Here is a 22487-nt window from a genome sequence, read left to right on the forward strand (position 1 = left end):
AGAACCCGCCGCTCGCGCGCGCTGGCTCCCAGGGCTCGAGATTTGGGGGCCGCTTCCCCGCCCGGGGCCCCCTCCCCACCGCGGGCTGCCGCCCTCCCCGGCCGGGCACCCGACCCCTCCCGCGGCCCTGCCCCGCCCTGCCCGCGGCCTCCTCTGGCAGCGCAGCAGGTGCATCTCGCAGCAGTGCAAGGCCGCCCTGACTCAGGCTTCCCCTCGGCACGAGCCTCTGGGCGTGTCCTCATCCCCTCAGGCAGTTCCCCAAAGCCGGCCCCCCTTGGGGAAACGTAACCTTCCCGGAGCTAGAATCGCTGTGGAATCCTTTGTGCCAAGCTGAGGAGGGTGGACAGACATTTACCACGCTAAGACCCGCTGGCCTTCACCCGGCAGACAGTTTGAGCACTTGCCTGCTAAAGCCAGGCGGCATCACAGGCTGGGGAGCTGAGGCAGGCCCGTCAAGGATGCTGCTGGCTCATCTCTCGGTGCAGAGATTCCCAGTGTGGGTGGGAATGCGTCCCCGTAACGGAGTCCGCCCTGCTCCCAAACCCGCCTTCTCATGAGCCTCAGAATGGGGGTCCAGTGGTCCACTGTTAGTGGTGGGAGTTGTGTCGGGGACAGAAGGAAAGGGACCTGATCTAGGAAGAAGGGCCTACAACAGCCCTGGTGCCCATGGTCAGTCTGTACTTGGTATGAATTTGTGTTTACATAGGTGTTGGCTCCTTCCTGAACTAGACTATAAGCTTCATGAGGGCAGGGACTATCTCCTAAATGAGGGCTTAAGACACATGCTTGGTGCATATTTGTCGCATGCGTGAATGCCCCTCCTCACTTCCTTGGACGTTGTCTAATTAAAGCCTGTTACCTGATGGGGTTGTTGCTGTTTGCCCCTTTGCCTCCTGATCTGTGAGCTCCCTGAAGGCACAGATTGTCTCTTGTGGGGCTTGCACTCCTAGCACATAGCCAGCACCTGGCGCATGAGAGGCACTGAAGGAACACTTGCCGAAGAAGCGGATGAGGCCCTGTAGCAGTGTGGAAATCCAGGCAAGGTGCAAGTGGAAGAGTTATGCTCTTTTCTCCTGAGCCGCTATATCATTTGATTCAGAACATTTTGATGCTGCCTTTTGTAAATGTGAAAAGGTTAAGGATGTTTTCCTTTAGAAAGTTAACATCATTGGAAAAGTAAAAGAAAGGGAAAACAGGTAAAAATGGATGCCATGGGAATCCCCTCACCTTTTTTAACTTCTCAGAGGTTTGTTTGGTTTTTTTAATTGAACACTTGCTTACTATATTTTACAAACAGGATGACATCTTTCCTTCTCTAAGGTGATCTATCATCATTCTGTTGAAACAGCCTTTTGGAACAAGAGAGGGAGCTCAAGCTGTTTTTTTTTTTTTTTTCTGAGTTACTAGCTTTCCACAGTGCATATGCCAGGCAGTCCATGGGAACCTGTTTTGACTTAGTCTCAACTGGGAAGGCCCAGGTAAGACTCCCTAGTTGACAGTTTCTTTCCCAGCCCTGCTTCCTGAAACAGCAGTAGACTCCTCTGCTATTGAGTCTGTTATGGGGAGGGGAGCATTCTAGAATTCTGGGGAGAATGATGGGCAAAGCTCTGTGCACGATCGGGGACCTTAGGATGGAGCTAAAGAGATGATTTATTCACAAGTAACTGACCTAAGACAGAAAGAGATAAGTGCTACATGAGACATCCAGAAAAGCTGCCTCAAGTATGCAAAGGTGGAGGGATGGCTTTCGACAAGAGCAGAAGGTGTCAACCCTGACTGCATGTTAGAATCACCCGGGAAAGAGTCCCATGCCCAGGCCACAGCCCAGAATCTCCAGGGGTGGGCCTCCGGCATCTGTTACTGTCTTAAAGCATCCCAGAAGATTCCACTGTGAAGCCAAGACAAAGAACCCCTGAACCAGTCAGGGTTGTCAGTGGCGGCTTCACAGAGGGGCCAGAACTGGACTGGGAAATGATAGGAAGGATTTCAGAAAATAGAGATGGGAATGGTGGGTGATACTCCAAGCCAACAAAACCACAGAAGGCCCACACACTCCCGGGAAAGTGTAAGGTGTGGCAGTCCCTGTCCTGGGAGACTTGGACAGTCCCTGTCCCCCCGACTGGCTGAGTCGTTCGCCACATTTGGAGAGATTTGGAGTCAACGGGCAGATAGGTGTGGTTGCAGGAGCTGAGTAATGAGCTTGCTGCCTTGCTTGTTGCAGAAGATCCATGGTTACCTCTCTCTGGGGATTCTCAATTGCCTCTTTACCTCATTTCCTACACCTAGAGAGGCAGAAGGCTAGCAGGATGGGGAATGGGCCCGAGGCTGCAGCAGGGGTTAGGAGAGCAGGCAGTGGCACAGATTTTGTAGAACTCTCTCCCAATAGCCTCCTCTGAGCCACACCTTTGGCTTAAAAATATACCCCACCACTCCCTGCCAGGAGCTCCAGTGTAAACTCAGAGCCACATGATTCTGAGGAGCCCGCCGCCGTGACCCAGGACAGCACAGGTGGTGGCATTGAGTGTGAGACCCGTAAACTAGGTCTCCACCTGGGCCTCCCAATGCAAATGACCATGGCCTTGAACCTGGCCTCATGGGGCTCTTGGACAATGACTGCAGCTTGTGGCATTTGTTCCCACCTTAACCACACAAGGGTCATTTCTGTAAATAAGTTGTCCACAAGCTTTTTTCCTGTTCACTGCTATATGTAAAAGAATTTGAGCATGCACCACCATATATTTTATTTATTATAAAAGAAAGCCATATACTACTGTCTTGAATATCATGGACATAGAAACACATACAAATAAAGACCTATTAAATGGATGAGAGGCGAAGTGAACACGATTAAATTTTTCATTGTATCAGTAGTACATAATCTATTGTACAAATGTGTGCTGTTTTTAAAAGAAAGCCATGTGATCAAGTCTACATCCTATTTATAAACTCGGTGAAACCTGAGTCCAGCATTTGAAGGTGTGGTTCTGAGTTCTGTTTATTTCAGTTCCTGGTTTTTGAGGGCTTCACAGGTAAGCACAGTGAACCTCAGGGAGGCATGCAGACTTGCTGTGCGTCTAGTACTTGTTTTTCAATCCCACCTGCCAGTCATTCGAGGACTCTTGATGAATCTGGGCTGCTAAGTGTTCAGGGGCTGTCAGGGGAGGTGAAAGTCCTGGTTCCCAAAGCTTTTGCTGTGCAGGTGTCAGTGTTCATGTGGATGGCGCACTTGCCACATCCTTGGCAATACAGTCACACACCTGTGGAAACATCTCCAAACATCTGTTTTCATGAATGCTCTGTTCTTGGCACAGATTATTTTGAAAAGCTGTAACTCATGCATTGTCACCTTTTCCTGGAAGGGACAGATTTGAGTGCATTGGCTTAAAACCAGTAAGCTAGCTGACACACTGCTGCACTCATTTGTCATTGAATAAAAAAAGAAAAAGGTTTCCAGGTTTGACACTTCTCATGAAAGAAAATGTGTATTTCCTCCTTAAGTTCTAAGTCACAGGATAACCAGGTATTCACAACTCCCCAGATCACTGCCAAGTATTGTAAAGCTTTAGCCATTTGAGTCTTTTTTTTTTTGCGGTATGCGGGCCTCTCACTGTTGTGGCCTCCCCCGTTGCGGAGCACAGGCTCCGGATGCGCAGGCCCAGCGGCCATGGCTCACGGGCCCAGCCGCTCCGCGGCATATGGGATCCTCCCAGACCGGGGCACGAACCCGTATCCCCTGCATCGGCAGGCGGACTCTCAACCACTGCGCCACCAGGGAGGCCCGAGTCTTTTTTTTTTAATTGACCACAACCACGATATCCCAAAGCATGTAAACTCCAACACACCTGAGAGACTTAAAGTAAACTAGTGGGTGAGGGCCAATCATCACCCACGTGTCACAGAGCCCCTCCTCTGTCAGGGTGCTGTGGCTGCTGACACACAGGCCAGCAAGAGTGCCAGGGTGCATTCATGTGTTAAATATTAGTAAAACCAATTTTTCCTCTTTTTTTTTTTTTTTTTTTTTTTGCGGTATGCGGGCCTCTCACTGTTGTGGCCTCTCCCGTTGTGGAGCACAGGCTCCGGATGTGCCGGCTCAGCGGCCATGGCACACGGGCCTAGCCACTCCGCGGCATGTGGGATCTTCCCGGACTGGGGCACGAACCCGTGTCCCCTGCATCGGCAGGCGGACTCTCAACCACTGCGCCACCAGGGAAGCCCTTTCCTCATTTTTAAAGTAGAATTTCTTGCCATTCCTTTACTCTAGCAGATTGTCTTGCTCATCCCACTTGAAGACCAATAGTGGGGTTCACTGGTGGGGACCACCCTCTATAAATGTGCCTGCTATTTTCAGCCTATTTTTTACGGTGCTTATTGGTATTTGGACATTCACCTGCAGAATCCACTGAATTAGATATTTTCACCATTTAAAAGATCATGTACTGGGTAAAAGATTATAAGCAAAACAGAACACCCTCGAGCAGAATTACTGCACTTTTGGATCCCCTCCGCACCCCCCATCCCACCCCTACCCCCGCTCTGCCCCTGCTCCCTTCTTGGCACAGCATCCAAGGCCTTGGTCGGCTTCCCCTTCTGGCTCCGTCCCTGCTGCTCCTCCCCAGCCACTCAGAAACAGAATTGCTGTTTCCCCCACATACTCTTTCATTTCTTCATGATCCTATAATGCCCTGCCTACCTCAACTAACAAGAAACCCGAGACTGGTCTCCTGTGTCACCTGTTTCTGGGAGCCTTCCCAGAGCTCACCCTGTCTTACACATACACACAGAATCCTGATCTCCAGAATCTCATGATGCTTCATTTGGCTTCAGTTATAGTGATTACAGTACATGCAAGCATTTGCAGACTGTGAACTCCTTGGATTAAGAACACTGTGATTTTCATTTCCAGATCTTTCGTGCCTGGTATAAGTGCCTATCACACAGTAAGTACTTGGCAAATGTTAGTTGGATGAGTAGATGCTTTTTTGTTTTGTGTATCCTAAAAAAACCCAGATTCTACCAGCAAACGTGAAGTACCTGTCATGCCTTCTGCAGCGTGTACACACGTAGACTTAACACTGCTGACTGTTGTGGACTCCCCGTGTGAGAAGGAAATGCTTTCCCAGCTGAGATGGGTCCTCACCCACCTCGGTCTTCAGGAAAAGTGCCGAGTCCCAGCGAGCATCACCAACAAGGGCATCTCTCTGTTCCACATGTGTGGTCAAGAGGGCAGAGCCCTGGTTGTCCGCTCTCTGTGTGACAGCAAGATGTCTGCCTTGACCTTACTGAGACCCCCTCCCTCCCAGCCATGACTTCCCCCAGGCCTGTGCTGACGGCTTCTGTGGAAGGAAAGACACCGAGCTCGGGATACGACAGGACACGTGACATAACAGCGTGTGCCTGGCCTCGGGGCTCCGTCCACTTCTGCTTGCTGGCCTTGAGGCCCACTCGGCAGTGACCTTTCCAGAAGCGTTAACACCATTCTGTTCTGTATATGCAGAAATAAAAGCTGCTTTTGCTTGGGCACATAGAAACTGGAGCACGTATTGAAGCCCATAATGAAAAAAAAATACCCAAATCAGGAAGTGGAGGTGTCGGGACTCAACACGCAGTGGCAAGCACCCGGCACAGTGCTCCCAAACTAGGACAACCATTTCCCAAACCGGGACAACTATTTTCAGAGGAATCCCGTGTGCCATCAAGAGAGTTCTTAGGGACTTCCCTGCTAGTCCAGTGGTTAAGACTCCATGCTCCCAGTGCAGGGGGCCCAGGTTCAATCCCTGGTCAGGGAGCTAGATCCCGCATGCCACGACTAAGACCTGGTGTGGCCAAAAAAATAAATATTAAAAAAAAAAAAGTTCTCAGAAGTTAGCAGCCCACAATAGGCACTCACTCTGGACCAGCTCCACTGCTCACCTGAAAACCAAACATTGAAATACTCAATGATTTGTGTAATGTTTAATATTTTAACGGTAAGCAAACACGCCTTTCCGTGGTCAAAAGAGCTTTCCCTTCCCTTCCTGGCTCTGTCCTGGGAGGAGTGAAGTGAGTCTCGGGGGAAGTCCTCAGACGTTCTTGTGGGGCTTTGCGAGCGGTTGCTTTGGAGTGGACCTGCCTGGGCTGGTTCTGGATCGCAACCCCCGCCACTTCTGGGGGACTCTGAGTGCTGCGGTCTTAAGTGTTTTGAGGAACTTTAACTTCCTTTCCTCGTGTACATTTGCTGTCATAACCAGAAAGCTTCCCAGATTTTGTAATTCTGGGAATCTCCTCCTTTAAATTCCTTTTCTGCTCAAACAGAACGGACGCAAGTATGGCATTTAGTGAGACTTCAGATAGAGCATGGCAGGCACAGAGCAAAGAGCTGGGTGCCTTGGGGAGACAGAAACACATTCGATGTCTGTTAAGGTGGTGGGGCTCAAGGGATATTTTTTCTTTGTGATTTCTAATGTTAGGTTCTGGGAGAAATACATACAGACTTTATAAAGATGTTTGCTGCTTTTAGGATACACAAGGCTGTAGGGGTGCAGTGGTAAAAACAGACTAGGAAGCTCAGATCCTGGGTCTGTGGCTTGCTTCCTATGTGATCCTGGGTCAGGCACTTCCTCCTAGTTTCTTAGTCTTGAAAGGGTGATGGTACCAGAAGTTAGGGCTGGATTAGGAGGCTCTATAAATATAAAAGTATATAAAATAAAAGCTTCTTACAGTTTATTGTACCAGGAGAGAACAAAAGCCACCCCAGCGTTCCCTGTTTCCCGAAATCCATGTTTCTTTGATATTGGACTTGGCTTTGCTTAAGTAACATGCTTGCAGTGTATTTTGCACTTTGATTTCCTAACTCGGTGAGGGGTGTTTTATGATTATTTTTTAAATTATGCTCTGGCACCCTCCATTTGCCCAAAGGTGGCCGGAGCGTCATGCCAGCGAGCCCCAGGCCCTTCCTGATGTCCTGTGAGGCATCAGTGCTCCCGAGCTCCAAGGTCAGCCCACCGCACTCCAGAGGCCTACTGGCCCCACCCCAGAGCCCTCTGTGCAGGGCTGCCTCCTCCCAGCCAGACCTCCCATAGCCCCAGAGGAAGGCCTCAGCCAGGAGCCTCTGCCAGGACTCAGGTCAGTTCCCCGGTGTTGCTGTCCCGTGTTGTCCTAGTGGGAAGGTGGACGGTCTGTCTCTCTGCCCTGCCCACCCCTCTGGGCCTAGAGGGGTGGGATTAAGCATGGGGACATGTCCTTTCTTGACCAGACTTTTCCAGAAAAGGAAGTCATCGACTTCTCTGACCAGAAGACTTCTTTGAACTGTGACCTTTTCACGTTCCCCTCTTGGTAGAGGAAGAACCTTCATCTCGGCCAAGCCAGGCACCCATCAGCCTGCTGTGGGGATGATCAGCTCCGTTGGAGGCACTGCTTTCCCCTCTTAGCCTAAACCACTTCTTGAAACTGTTCATAGGCCGTAGGCCTTTGTGGGTAACGTTACACTACTGCTCTTTTATTAACTGTCTACGACTGATTTTAAGACAGGTTTTTCTACCTTATTAATTTTAAAAGAATTTGGATAATTTATTAAGTTGCCACTTAATAGCCCTTCATTACTATTTTAGCTTTAATCTCTCCATATTTTAACCATATGGTTAAATAAAAGCCATATTTTAAGTTAATTTGTAAATAACTTCTTGCAGTTGTGTTTCTTACTAATATTTACTGAGTGCCCTTTAAAGCTTAAATTTTGAGGAGCTACTTTTAGGCAGATACGGACAGCTACATCTTTTTTTTAAAAGCAAGAGTTTAATTTAAAAATGAGCTTTAATGGAAATGATTTTTCAGCTAACTGAAGTCAAAAGCAAAACTGGCTGTTTCAAAAAAAAAAAAACAAGCTCTCGCTCCATGCGCACTGGGTCTCGAGGTGGGTTCTTTGGGCCGTAGTGTTAGAGTGGGTTAACTAACAAAGGATTTACCAGCCATTTGTCCGTGCCGTCCTGACGCGCCTGATGGATGGTGTTGGGTTAGTATCGACCTGAGTGTGGAGCCGGCTCATCGCACTCAGGACTCTTCCCTGTGAGTCACGGATGCTTCTCCGCACTTGAAGGACCATGAGCTGTGGAGGGCCCCTCTCCGCTCCATCTGAATACTTGGCGCAGACGGTGACCAGGAGCTCTCCAGGGCCTCCTCTCCTCTGCCGCCCTCGCTGCCCACCTCAGGTCCAGCCTCGGCATTCATGCCCGCGGCTTACGGAACTAGGTGCTTCTAGTTGTGAGCGTCCTGGGGTCTTCCTGAGCTAACTCCAACTCCCTCCTTCTCTAGAGGTTAGTGTGGCTCTGTGTCTCTGCTTCTCACCCTGCAGTCTCGTGACATGGATTTCCCTAAATTGAGGGAGACCTTTATAAAGCTCTGTTCTTGTTTCTGCTGTCACTGTGTTTGATAATCAGTCTCAGCAGATTTTCCCAGCCATACATGCCAGATTTAAATATAACATTCATACCTGACATAGAGTAGATTTTCTCTGGAGGAAAATGACCAGTGTTGTGTGGAGGCTCACAGACCACTGCTCACAGTTAAAGCAGGAAAAACTGGTTCTTAGGATTCAAGGTGGGAGAGCACGTGCCATCCTGCCACCCACGCGTCCGCCTGGCCTGCTGTGTCTGCCCCTGGGTTAAGGCCACTGAGGGCCCTCACCCCAGGCTCCTCCCCTGCTCCCCCACAGCCCTCTCCAGGTCTTAGAAATCAGCCCGCAGCCAGGACGCTGGGCTGAGTTTCCTTTTACTGTTCTGTGATGGTGGAGAACAAAGCAGTCAGGGAGGGGAATTCTGTCAGCCTGAGTTTTTGCTAAGAAATAGCACATTCATATGAACCACAGAGAACATCTGAATAGCGTTCATCGAATGATTGCCATTCCAGTGGCCACGTTGCATCTACCAGCCCTGCTGTTCATCTCATGTTTCCGGAAGAAACAAAGTCAGCTTCCTGAAAGGACGTGTGTTCCTTGAACAGAGTAGAACTGGCCTCTCCCTCTGGGGAGCTGTTCTGAGTTAGGCTGGGACAAAAGAAGGTGAGGAGAAGTGGAGGGTCTGTGTCTCAGGACTGACTCTCCCCCACTCTCCCCGCCTCTCCCAAACATGATTCGCGTACCTGAACCAACACCCTTTCCGTCTTTGGTCCACAAATAGCGGCCCTTCTGGAGAGGATGGCGGTGCTCAGGCAGCTGGCGCTCCTGCTCTGGAAGAACTACACTTTGCAGGTGGGTCCGGCCCTGGGGGCACGCTGCAGGGGGAAGGGTGAGAGGGGCCTGGCAGAGGGGGTGTCAGCGAGAGGGGGCATCAGTGGGAGGGGTTCCAGGAGCCCCTCGCCTCCGCCTCGCACTCCTCAGCCCTCAGTTTCCATTTCTCTTTAGAAGCGGAAGGTCCTGGTGACTATCTTGGAGCTCTTCCTGCCCTTGCTGTTTTCCGGGATCCTGATTTGGCTTCGCCTGAAGATCCAGTCAGAGAACGTGCCCAATGCCACCCTCTACCCCGGCCAGTCCATCCGGGAGCTGCCACTGTTCTTCAGCTTCCCTCCACCAGGAGCCGCCTGGGAGCTTGCCTACGTCCCATCCCAGAGTGACGCCGTGAGGACCATCGTGGAGACAGTGAGGAGGACGCTGGTGATCAACATGAGAGGTGAGTTGTCGGGGACTCAATAGTGCTGCGGGGCTTGGGCTGTAGGGCAGGGACTGGCCAGGCGGGGAGCCGGGCAGCAGGCAATGCAGCCTTCCCTGTAGTGGCCGCACGGCCCACGAATCCCTGTGTCATGTCTCATTGCAACAGGGACCAGGGTTGTGACGGCTGTGGAAAGCAGTGTGTGTGACAGTTCACAGCCCCTGGCTATTCAGAGTGGGGATGGCATCCACATACCCCGCAAAGCTGTTTAATTATGAGGGCAAGGCCCAGTGCCAGGAATCTCTTCTGGGATATGGTTTTGGGAGGACAGCTCTGATAAAGGTCATCAGGAAGCCTGCTGAGGGCCATTCCCAGGAAATGTGCCAGTCACCCTCGCTAGGTCTTTGCTTTCAGAATAGAAAGTATTATCCCTTTTCCTCCCCCTCTTGATTTTGGCACTGTGGCCTGTTTAACTCAGTGTAGCAAACACTTAGGGGAAGACTCCTGGTCCCTCACTATGTGATTATAGTCAAACCCTTTATGTGAAATGGGGTCTGGGTGAGAGAAGTCATTGAACAGACTATACATTAGTGTCCACTTGAATTTTTAAAGCCCACCATTACGGTTATGAGAGAAACTGATGCTGGCTGCAGAGCTCAGGGCAGGGCAGCCGCCCGCACGGAGGGGCCCTGCTCCAGCTCTCAGCTTCTAGATGCCCAGGGCCGGCTTCGATGGTGAGGTTCTGCCAGTCTTCACCGCAACCCGTCTCTGCCAAAAACAAAAGCCTCCTCGAGTCTTAGGAAAGGTTTACAAAGCCCTAGAGAAACTTGTAAGCTTTAGTCCTTTATCTGAAGGTCCAGCTTTCTCAAGCAGAGTGGACGATTGGGCAACTCTGGGCCCCCCTGCTCCCCACAGCTCGCGGCTTCCCCTCCGAAAAGGACTTTGAGGACTACGTCAGGTACGACAACCGCTCCGCCAACGTGCTGGCCGCCGTGGTGTTCGAGCATGCCTTCAACCACAGCAGGGATCCCCTGCCGCTGGCGGTGAGGACCCCAGCCCCACGGAGCCAAGCTTCCTCCCCCAGGAGCCAGAGGCGCTCTGCCTGCCTGGGAGCAAATGCAACTTTCCCCTTGGGTCCAGAATCACCTCTCAGTCCACTGAGGAGCCCTGATGGAGTTTGACCCATCAGGCCAGAGCGGTTTAGAAACCTCGCCCATCTGAAGAAAGTGGCCGTAGACCATTGCTGTGGCCCCTCTTTGTCCTCTCGTTTTATGAAAGGCGTTACGGGTCTCCTTCGACAGAGTCAAATAGGACAAGTAGGAAAGTAGCAGATACTCGGGACTTAGCACCATATGGCATTAGAATTTCTGTTACATATTTAAACAAACAAACAAAAAGAAAGGTTTTTTGATTGCCCCAGTGGCAATAAGACTGGGAAACCGTCAGGTCCCTCAGCATCATGCTGGCGGCCCTGCACTGGTTAGCAGTGACGAGTCATGCGTGGAGTTCCCATTGGTAATGGCAGAAGAGGGTGGTGAAGAGCACCGCAGAGGTGCCCCTGGGCTCTCTGTGCCCTGGCAGGACTGCTCACTCTGACCTCCTGAGATCCAGACACTGGCGGGGGCTGGGGCAGTGGTGAGGTCACGGTAACGAGGGTCCCCCAGCCCTCCCACTGGATGCAGACGTTTACTCCTCCGGCTGGATCCCTTAGAGCGCTTGGTTTTCTCTTTGTTTCCGTAGGTGAAATATCACTTACGGTTCAGTTACACGCGAAGAAATTACATGTGGACCCAGACAGACTCCTTTTTCCTGAGAGAGACAGAAGGCTGGCACACCACTTCCCTTTTTCCACGCTTCCCCAGCCCAGGACCAAGGGAACCCACGTCCCCTGACGGCGGAGAACCTGGTGAGGAGCACTTTTAGGGGGTCTCCTTCCCTCCCCCAGGGTGCTGGCTCGTGATCATCATGTGGGGGAAACCCATCTTGCATTTCTCTGGAGGAAGATTTTTTATGATTATTTGACCTTCTTCTTTGTAGGAGAAGGAAGAAAACATCCAGTAAAACTGGCTTCTGAAAAGCAAAATAATCTTTGAAAACAGCAAAGGCTGTCTCCCTATTTCCCAGAAAACATGCTATTGAATGAAACATTTATATTTCAGTTTTTAAGGAGCTTCAGTTTGCATTGGGCCTTTTGGGCTTGGTTTTCCATTTCCCTTCTCTCCTTGCCCCTCTCTCTGTACAGTTGTATAGGCTCTGTACGCTCTGTTGTCCTTGTGCAATTGTCCGTGGTTTCATTGAGTCAGTGGAATGTTTGCAGAAGTCGGATCTCAGCTCACTGTATTGCCAGAGGGTGTGTCGTTCTGTCCGCTGTAACTCTGGAAGGTAGTTGGCTTGTTTGTCTCCTCTGACCAAGGTCCCATCTTAGAACCAAGTAACTGGGGCCCAGGACTAGACCTTGCCCTCAAGCCGAGGCCCAGCCACAGGCTCCAGGTGGCATCCTGGGTGTTGCAAAGAACACAGAATTAATTCCCTGGTCTGCAAGAGGCAGAACTTGTTAGAGATTTTGATGAAAAGACCCAGGAATGCCCTAAATAGAGCTCCAGGAAGGCAGGAGGCAGCCAGCATTTAGAGATGTATTTCTGGTGCCAGGACCCTATCACCAGGCTAATGTTCCAGGGAAAGATTTTAAATCCAAAAGAGGAGCTAAGACGAGCAAGGCAAGGTGAAGTGTGCAAGGCCCCAGAATGAAGCCCTGGACAGGTCACCAACTGGAGAGGAGGAGAAGCCACATCAGCTGCCACGCCCACTGCCTGTGGCCAGCAGCAGGAGACACTGGCTATGTGACCTGGGGCGGGGCTGTCCGTCCTGTTTGTGGGGACAGTTTCCTAAGCTTGGAAGCGATAGAGGCAAAAGTTCTCCAAGGAAAAGACTGACAGATTTCACTACGTACAAACTTGAAATTTGCTAAAAGAGAAAAAGACATAACACCAATTTTGAAAGCAAATAAGAGACTGGGGAAAACATTCCATCAGATGACAAAGGGTAAATACCTTCTGTTTTATAAAGGATTCCTTAGTCCAAATCAGTTTAAAAAAAAACACAAAGACCCCAAGATATGTGGAAAGGATGTGAACCTGGCACACAGCAGGCCCTCCAAGAATTAGGCCAGTGTTCCTCCCAAGCCCACCCCCAAATGTCCATACCTTAGACCCCTGATCCCCTGATAAAAATTGAGCCCCTGGAATAGTCTGAAAGAAGGAGAAAACGCAGATGTGCAAAAGATGTTCCCCACAGCATTATTTACAATCATAAAAACTTCAGCAGTGGGACATGATGGATCACAGAGGGTGGCTTTGCCTCGGTGTTGAGCAGCTGCAGAGGTTATGGTGGTGAAGACCCCATGGCAGCATGCAGAACCTCGTGGAAGAACAACTAGGGACCAGGAGGCAGGCAGGATGTTTCCCGGGGGAGGCGTTGTGACGTGAGAAAGACACTGGCTTTGAAGCCAAGAGACCAGGGTCCCGTCTCAGCTTTGTCACCTCCCCCTTTGTGTGGCTCAACGCCCTGGGCCTCAGTGGCCCCGTTTGTCCAGTGAAGATGTCGTTCACTACTCTGCAGGGTCGCAGTGAAGACGAGAACTAAACCCCCACCCAGCACAACGAGGGGTAACATTCACTGAGCACCTGCTATTTCTGCAGCCATAAAACCACTTACTCAAGGGAGGTGGTAGAAGTGCACAGACGTGGTGACCTCGTGCTGGGGGTGGGGTGGGCATAAAATTGCTTTTCTTCTAGAGGCTCGAACTCAGGCAGCTGACAGTTCTGTGCTGGAGGATGTTAGGTATTCTAAATGTCACTATTTTAGGAATGAGGGTGCCCACGCCACCCAGACCTGCATCCCATGTCCCCTCTCTGTCCCCTGGGCTCGGACGTCAGGAATCCAGGCTGCCTTTCTCTCTCCTGAGGCTATGCCCCACTCCTTCCATAGGCTCAGCCTCTCACAAGCCTCGCTCTGGACTGGAATATCGTATCCCCCTGGCCCTTATCACTTTAAAAATGTTATCGCAGACAAACTGTGGGGAGTCAGAAAGGGCCAGCAGGGAGGGACCACAAAGCACACAAAGGTCATGTAGTGGTGGCCTTTGGTCTGTGGTTCCTGCCTCCCTTTGAGATGGTAACTCAAGGCTGGATGGAATGAAAGTTGCTGATCAGCTGGTCTCAAGGGAGCAAGACTTGTCGATTATCCCAGTAGGTCCTTAAAAGTGGGCAAGGGAGGCAGAAGAGACAGTCAGAGAAAGATGTGATGACACTGAAGCCAGTCAGAGAGATGTTGCCTGGATGGTTTGGAAGGTGGAAGGAGGGGCCTCTAGCCAAAGAGTGAGGGCGGCCCCTGCAAACTGGAGGCCTGTGGGAAACCCCAGGCCACTTCACCAGCTCAGTGCCCACAGCGCTCTGAGCACCAGCACCCAGGACCTGGCTTCTCCCACATGTATCGACCCCACGTGCCGGAACGTCCTCTGCTCCCACACTCAGGGTATATCCGTGAGGGCTTCCTAGCCGTGCAGCATGCCGTGGACAGGGCTGTCATGCAGTACCACGCCAACGCCTCCACGCACCAGCTGTTTGAGAAGCTCACCGTGATCGCCAAGAGGTTCCCTTACCCGCCTTTTATCTCGGACCCCTTTCTCGTCGCCATCCAGTACCAGCTTCCCCTGCTGCTCATGCTGAGCTTCACTTACACCTCACTCAGCATCATCCGGGCTGTCGTGCAGGAGAAAGAGAGGAAACTGAAGGTAACCCTGTTTGTGTTTGGCTTTGAGAGATCCTGAGTCCGGGCACAGTGTGGCCATGGGCCGTCGTGTCCTGAGTCCTGTCATCAGGCGGGGGGGCAGCTCCTGGGCACTGGGGGCACCAGGGCAGCTGGGTGTGGGGCTAATGCCCACGTGGCTCAGCCCATCTCGGGCTTCTTTGAAATCAAGCCTGTTCTGTCCAGATTTTTAAAACCCTGATACAGCGCTGTAGTTCATGTGCTGTATATTAAGGACTGAACATTGAAAAGAGTGTTTTGGATACATTAGGTAAAGTAAAATACATTGTTGAAACTCATTTCATTTGTTCCTTTAAACTCTTTTGGCTGCATTGGGTCTTTGTTGCTGCGCGCGGGCTTTCTCTAGTTGTGGTGAGCAGGGGCTACTCTTCGTTGTGGTGCATGGGCTTCTCATTGCGGTAGCTTCTCTTGTTGCGGAGCATGGGCTCTAGGCACGTGGGCTTCAGTAGTTGTGGCTCGCAGGCTCAGTAGTTGTGGCTCGCAGGCTCAGTAGTTGTGGCTTGCGGGCTGTAGAGCACAGGCTCAGTAGCTGTGGCTCACGGGCTTAGTTGCTCCACAGCATGTAGGATCTTCCCAGACCAGGGCTTGAACCCGTGTCCCCTGCATTGGCAGGTGGATTCTTAACCACTGCGCCACCAGGGAAGTCCCTAAACTTTTTTTTTTTGGCCACGCCACGCGACTTGCAGGATCTTAGCTCTCCGACCAGGGATGGAACCCGCACCCTTGGCAGTGAAAGCACAGAATCCTAACCACTGGACCGCCAGGGATGTTCCCCTTTAAATTTTTTTGATGTGGCTACTGAAATCCTGAATTACGTACGCGGGTCGAATTCTGTTTCTGTTGAAACAGTGAGTCAACACGAGACAAGTGTTCACATACACGGAGAGCAGGAAGCGAACTTTGCGTATGTATGATCAAGGACAGCTGTGGTGCCCAGCTGTCAGGCAGTGTCGTGGGGGATGGAGAAGTGTGTGAGGTGTGCTCCACAGGCATCTCACTGACATAACCATGTACACCTGGGTGAATAGTGTCCCCTGTAAGCTCTCACCTCTGACGCTGCCAGAATTACCCAGAATTTATGTGAAGTTCTTCCTTTGGCAATGTCTGCAGTGCCAGTGGAAGGACATTTAGAGTATTCTCAGTGGTGCCAACTCTGTGATTATTGGAGCTTTTTTTTTTTTTTTGCCATACCGTGCGGCATGTGACATCTTACTAGTTCCCCGACGAGGGATTGAACCCGTGCCCCTTACATTGGAAGCTCGGAGTCTTAACCACTGGACCACCAGGGAAGTCCCTATTGGCGCTTTTAAATTGCTGTAAATGAGGGGCTGGGAGAACTAATGAGGTGGGTCCTGTCCACTTCAGTGCCTAAATAACTTTAATAAAATGGTGCGACGCTGAGGTGGTTAGCAGTGGACAAGGAAATGGTTCAGGAAAAAATGTTTGTGTGTGCACACGCCTCCAGGTACATAGATGAAGCCAGTGTGGCAGCATGTTGAATGATCACTGAGCCCAAGTGGTATGTGAGTGGCCACCGTTCCAATCTTCCTATTTTTCTGGTGGTTTGAAATTGTCCATGAGAGGAAGTTGGAAAATCAGCCTAGCTTGGTGCCTGGCACACGAGAGACACTTAATCAGCCCTGGTCCCCTCCCCCAGACCAGTGTTGTCCGTGGTAACAGACAGGCCTGGGTCTGCTGTCCTCTACGGCCCCACTGGGCACTTGTGCCTGGCGCGGCTGAGGAGCTGGCTTTTTACTCTTAAGTAACTTCAGCCAAAATAGCCACGTGTGGCCACAGGCCGCTGTATTGGATGGTGAGGGTTTAGCATGAAGTAGGCTCCCGGGGTCTGGTGTGGCAGGGGTGGCAGGCGGTGGGGCGTGTGGAGCAGCACATGTGCCCCTCCCCCAGGAGTACATGCGCATGATGGGGCTCAGCAGCTGGCTGCACTGGACCGCGTGGTTCCTCCTGTTCTTCCTCTTCCTCCTTGTCACCGTCTCCTTCATGACCCTGCTTTTCTGCATCAAGGTGAGTGTGGCTTCAGAAGGGGGTCTCACATGAAAAGCAAGGCGTTGGAGTTGGTGGGAGGGCCAGAGACAGCTGTGGCACCACCAGGGAGACCCCAAGACTCCGCACTTAACGGCTTTGGTTGGGGAGTCTGCCCTTTTGGTAGAGAGGACTGGTGTAGTCCTTCTCCCACCCTTACCAGCTCCATTTGGGGTTGGGAAACTTTGAGACTCTTCCTGGTTTTGTCTCCCCTACCCCGCCCTGCCCCGCCCCCACCTGCCAACGGGATGGCCGCACAGGTGAAGAAGAACGTGGCAGTGCTCGCGCACAGTGACCCCTCGTTGGTGCTGGTCTTTCTGGCCTGCTTTGCTGTCTCCTCCATCTCCTTCAGCTTCATGGTCAGCACTTTCTTCAGCAAAGGTGAGTTGTCCTGCTCCTGAGAGTGGAGGTCTGTGGGTGATGCACACTTCAGAAGACCGGCAGTTTCTCTTGGGATGAGTAAGGTCAAGGGGTCCAAGGGCATCTGAGCAGAAATAACCCGGAGACTGAGGTTTTCTTTACTCTGTGCCTTCCTTTGGATTCAGTTTTCTGGGTGTCAGAGTACATCCCTGAACAGTTCTTTCACTGAAGCTCAGCAAGTGGTTAATTCTCATTGACTTTGTGTATCTGAAGATGTCTCTGTTTTGCCCTCACTCCTGAATACTGTCTTAGCTGCGTATAAAATTCTCCTTGGCACTTTGATAACATTACCTTATTGCTACCGGATTTCCATTATTGCTGGGAAGAAGTCAACTGACAGTCTAGGTCTGATTTTTCTGTATGGATGTTTGGATCTGAGGACTCATGTCTTTTCAGTTCTGCATTTCTGTTCGTCATCCATCAGACTTTGCTCCCTGTTAATCCCCCTTCTCTTCTATTAGACCTAAGTTGAAGCCTCTCAGTCTGTCCTTCATGTCTCATAACTTTTTTTTAATTAATGTGGTAAAATACATATGACATAAATTTACCACTTTAACCATTTTAAGTGTAAAGTTCAGTGACATTAAGTACATTCACATTGTCATACAACTGCCACCAACATCCATCCCCAGAAATCTTTTCATCTTGCAAAACTGAATCTCTGCCCCCATTAAACACTAACTCCCTACCCCGTTCCCACAACCCTGGAAACCACCATTACGCTTTCTGTCTCTATGAATTTGACTACTCGGGACCTCATGAAGGGGAAATCATGGAGCGTTTGTCTTTCTGTGACTGGCTTACTTCATTTAGCCTAATGTCTTCAAGGTTTATCCCTGTTGCAGCTTGTGTCAGAGTTTCCTTCCTTTGTAAGGCTGAGTAATATTTCATCATATGTATAGACCACATTTTGCATATCCATTCATTCATCAATGGATATTTGGGTTGCTTCCACGTTTGTGGCTATTGTAAATAATGGTGCTATGCACATGGGTGTACAAAGATCTCTTTGAGACCCTGCTTTCAGTTCATTTGAGTGTATACCCAGAGGCAGAACTGCTGGATTGTATAGTAATTCTATTTTTAATTTTTTGAGGAACTGCCATACTGTTTCTACAGCAGCTGAACCATTTTATGTTATATTCCCACCAACAGTGCAAAAGTGTTCCAGTCTCTCCACATCCTCACCAATACTTGTTATTTTTTGCTTTTTTTTATAGTAGCCCCCTCTTGGGTGTAAGTATATCTCTCAGTCTGTTCTTTATGTCTCAACTACTTTTTCATACCTTAAAAAAATCTCTTTGTGCTGAGCTCTATATGAATTCCTTAGAGTTCTCTTCTAATTCCCTAATTCTCTCTTTGACTGTGTATGTTCTAGACTGTGTCTCATCTTTGAGATTTTATTTCTATGACTATATTTATCCTTTACCAACTATCCAGTTGATTATTGTACATATCCATTTATTCTTGTTTCTTCATCCATTCTTGTGGGGAAAAGTCCTCCTTTTATCAATGGAAACATTTCTTCATTTACTCCTTAAGTCCTTGATATTCTTGTTTTGAAGTCTATCTCTTTCCTACTCAAACTTACTGCCTTGGAGAGCTTTAAACATGGGGATAATTCCAGATTCAGACTCATGCCCAGCAACTCCCCTTAGATGTTTAACATGTGTCTCAGATGTGTCCTGAACTACTGATGGTGTCCTCAAAACCCCATTTCCCCATCTCTACCATGTGTTCACACTAAAAACCTGGGAATGCCCTCGACTCCTCTTCCTCTAGCATCCTGCCCCAGTCCAGTCAAATCCTGTCCACTGTACCACAAGGTACCCCTGAACTCCAGCCACCTCCCACCTCCCCCACAGCCCTGCCCTGGCCCGAGCCACTGTCATCTCCAGCCTGGTTGATGGCGGTGGCCCCATAACTGGCCTCCCTGCTTCTGCCCCTGCCCCTCTTCAGTTTCTGCCCAGGTCAGAGGGTCTCCAGTGTGGTCCATGGGCTCCTGGGACCTTTAGAGGTTCACAAAATCAGAACTTTTTATGATAATATCAGAATATCCTTTGCCTTTTCTACCATGTTGACACATGCACTGATGGTGCAAAAGCAAAAGTGGTAAAACTGCCGGCCCTGAGCACGGTCAAGACAGGCTCCAAACTGCACTTGGCAGTGGCGTGTTCTTCACACCACACACCCTTGTAAACAAACAAACAAAAATGCCAGTTTCGCTCAAAAATGTCCTTGACGGAGCAGTAAAAAATGTTAATTTTGTTAACCTTTGACTCTCAAGTATACTTTTCTAATATTCTGCGTGACTAAATGAGATGTCCACAGAAAGCGCTTCCTTGGGTGCTGTAGTATAATGATTCTCTTGAGGAACAGCATGTGTGCAGGTGTTCAAGTTGTCAGCTAAACTAGCCACTTTTTTCACAGAACACCGTTTTTGCTTGAAACAATGACCATCACACTGTCATTCACATGCTGGTATTTGGTAAGCATTTTCTCAAGTGTGAGCTGCCTTTTTAAGGAAAACAACTGACAATATCTGATGTCAATTACAAAATTCAGGCTTTCAGGCAACAAAAATAGAATTTTGCAAACTTTAATCTACCACCATGAGCTTTACAGCCTCCCAGCCTCCCTTGTAACCTGTTCCAGGTACAAGATGGACCAATAGATTTTCACGTAACAGAGTATAAAAAGTTCATTGTTCAGGTTGATTCCATGTGGCACCTCACCTTTAAGAAACCACCCTTTGTTTAGTGGTGGTGTGGTAGCAAAGAAGAATATCCAAAATACCTAAAAAGGCTATTAAAATTCCTGTCCCTTTTCCAACTGCTGATCTCTGTGAAGCTCATTTTCTTCATTCACTTCACCTAAAACAAGGCAATACGTCAGAGTGAATGCAGAAGCAGATATGCGAATCCAGCTGTAATCGGTTAAATCTTTACAGAGGTTTGCAAGAATGTTACACAAGGCTACTCATCCCACTAAATTGTGGGAAATACAGGTGTTGTTCATAAAAATACTTATGTTAACTTGTAATGGGTTTATTATTGTTATTCTTAAATATCTTAAAATTTTCTTAGTATTCATCTCTGACACAGTGGAATATTGACATATATATAATGTTTGTATCCCACATAAACAAAGTTCTTTGACATCCTCAACAACTGTTTACAGCATAAAGGAGTCTTAAGACCAAAGGGTGTAAGGGCACTGTGTGGACTGAAGCCATGCTGTCTCCCCACACCTCCACCACCCCATCCTTACCTCTTTCAGGTCTTTTCCACGTTCACCTCCTCATCAAAGCCTTCCTTGGCCACCTGGTTATACTTGCAACCCCCAGCCTAGGGAGTGTCTTGTCCCAGGTCTGTGGCTTGTTGCTCTTCACAGGGCTGTACCCACCCAGCACCATCTGCTTTACTTACCTTCTTGTCTGCTGGCTGTGTCCGCACTGGATCCTAAGCTCCCCGAGAGGAGGGCTTTGTCTGTTCTGTTTCCTGGTGCCTGGAACAGGGCCTGGCACAGAGCAGGTGCCCAGCAAGTATCTGTGGGATGAGTGAGTGAACAAGATGGGGCAGGACCAGGCGGGGGATCAGATGCTCCGTGTTAGTCGTGTCAGGTGTACGATGCCCAGATAGCTGGAGGTAGGTCTGCAGGAGAGGGTGGAGAAATCCCCTTGGGATTCCCGGGGTGGGCACAGGCACACCAACAAGGGCAGAGGCTGAGGGCCGAGCATGGAGTGCCCCCCCAGCACTGAGGCTTGTGTCCCCGTGTCCCCGGCTCCTGCCAGGCTGGGGTCGGGCAGCTCGCCCGAGAGAGGTGTCCTTTGTGCCACGGATGGAGCCCATCGGTGCAGATGCTCTCGCCTGGTTCTGGCACACTTGTCTTCCTCTCTCTGCCCATAGCCAACATGGCAGCAGCTATCGGGGGCTTCCTCTACTTCTTCACGTACATCCCTTACTTCTTCGTTGCCCCTCGATACAACTGGATGACGCTTAGCCAGAAGCTGTTCTCCTGCCTGCTGTCCAATGTTGCCATGGCAATGGGAGCCCAGCTCATAGGAAAATTTGAAGCAAAAGGTGAGTATTTTCCTTTACACAGGCTGTCCTTGCTGATTCAGTTACCCCCAAGAGGGTCTAAGCAGAGGGGCCTCCAGCCTCAAGACTCTCGCTCCAACGATAATCAGACACATCAGCACAGCTAAAAGAACAGTGCGTTTGGAAGGCAGGTCCTCGGCGAGGGGGAGGTTCACGCCCAGGGCAGACGGGGAGGAGTGACCAGAGCCACAGGGGAGGTAGGTCAGAGACACGTGGTTCACAGGACAGAGAGTTAAGGTGTCCAGTGCAACATTGGCCACCACCTGGCCATTGCGGTCGCGGCTCTGAGCTCCCCTCAGAGCCCTGCCTGGAGCTGGCCGTTACTTCAGGAAAACGCTGGCCGTGAGTGTCTGCATCTGCCAATGGTGGGATTCAAGTTGGTCGCCTCTGAGTCTCTGCCTGCCTCTCGAGGCTTTAGGATTCCTAGGCCAGAGGTCTCAGTCTGCGGGGTTCGAAGGGCTCCCAGCTCTTGGTGAACTGGTAGAACTAGCATCTCCCCTCCTCCTGCTTCCCTGATACCTCCTGCAGTAATTGGTGATGACGGCAGGAAGGCCTGAGAGAGGAACAAGTCACAGACCAGGGCATTGCTTTCTTGAGTTTTGTGAAATTTCCTGATTTTTAAAATGTCATGGGTGTCAAATAAACACCTCTAGGGCTGACGTTGGCCTGTGGGCTCCCATTTTGCAAACCCTGCAGGAGATGCTCAGATTTCACATGGTAGAGTCAAGGCTGCTCCTCTAAAGGGTTGAGAGGACGCCTAGTTTAACCCTTAACCCCACACCTGCTGGGAAATCTCCAGAGATGGAGCGCTCACCTCTTAGGAGAAGGCCCCGTTCATTTCTGGATCACTCAGACCACCTCACAGAAGGACCTTGAAGAGGCAAGTGGGCCCAGACCCGGCCCTGCCTCTGTCTCACTTGCCTCGGTTCCAAGCGGAGACAGAAGGGACAGGATGAGTTTATGCGTGGCTGGTGTTGTCGGTGTCTGTCTCCCGGGAGCTCCTGGTGTTGCTCTGGCTCTGCTAGCAGGAGTTGAAATACAACCTTGCTTCTGAGTGACTGACCTGAGTGCATTTTGGGATGGTCTCACCCTGCCCCACCCAGATGTTCTCTATCAGGCTGAATGCTCTGGTTTCTTCCAGTCATGCAATTCCTAGTTGTAGCTTCCTAGTTGTGGATCTAAGGAGGGAGGGAGGTGGGTGGCCACGGGAACCTTTAGTGTGGCTTTATCCTTAATTAGAATTTTTTTCTTCACTTGGCAAAGTCCTATGACATTGGAGCTTTTAAATATATGTAGTTCTCCATGTTCAGTAGTGTGTGATAAAATGTAGATTTTTTTTTTTTTTTCCGGTATATGGGCCTCTCACTGTTGTGGCCTCTCCCGTTGCAGAGCATAGGCTCCGGACGTGCAGGCTCAACGGCCATGGCTCACGGGCCTAGCCGCTCCACGGCATGTGGGATCTTCCCGCACCAGGGCACGA

The 22487-nt window shown here is 50.2% G+C and overlaps 1 protein-coding gene across 7 annotated transcripts in view; it reads left to right on the forward strand.

Moving 5' to 3' along the window:
• The window catches only part of ABCA3 (ATP binding cassette subfamily A member 3), a 48362-nt gene that overhangs the window by 1120 nt on the left and 24755 nt on the right, over positions 1-22487 (forward strand). For 2 of the 7 annotated variants that reach the window (XM_082643676.1, XM_082643681.1), the window contains exons 2-12: positions 4904-7101; positions 7232-7452; positions 8881-9031; positions 9150-9220; positions 9374-9638; positions 10533-10660; positions 11358-11523; positions 14150-14409; positions 16353-16469; positions 16748-16868; positions 20816-20989. In XM_082643676.1, the coding sequence (XP_082499802.1) occupies positions 9167-9220; positions 9374-9638; positions 10533-10660; positions 11358-11523; positions 14150-14409; positions 16353-16469; positions 16748-16868; positions 20816-20989 (1285 nt within the window). In that variant the 5' untranslated portion in view covers positions 4904-7101; positions 7232-7452; positions 8881-9031; positions 9150-9166. Of the gene's footprint in view, positions 1-55; positions 3575-3783; positions 7102-7231; positions 7453-8880; positions 9032-9149; positions 9221-9373; positions 9639-10532; positions 10661-11357; positions 11524-14149; positions 14410-16352; positions 16470-16747; positions 16869-20815; positions 20990-22487 lie in introns of those variants that run through there. The other 5 variants (XM_082643678.1, XM_082643677.1, XM_082643679.1 and 2 more) reach the window with 5 other exon arrangements.

This window comes from Mesoplodon mirus, assembly GCF_964341445.2.
Source record: "Mesoplodon mirus genome assembly, chromosome: 15".
NCBI classification, from domain to species: domain Eukaryota; kingdom Metazoa; phylum Chordata; class Mammalia; order Artiodactyla; family Ziphiidae; genus Mesoplodon; species Mesoplodon mirus.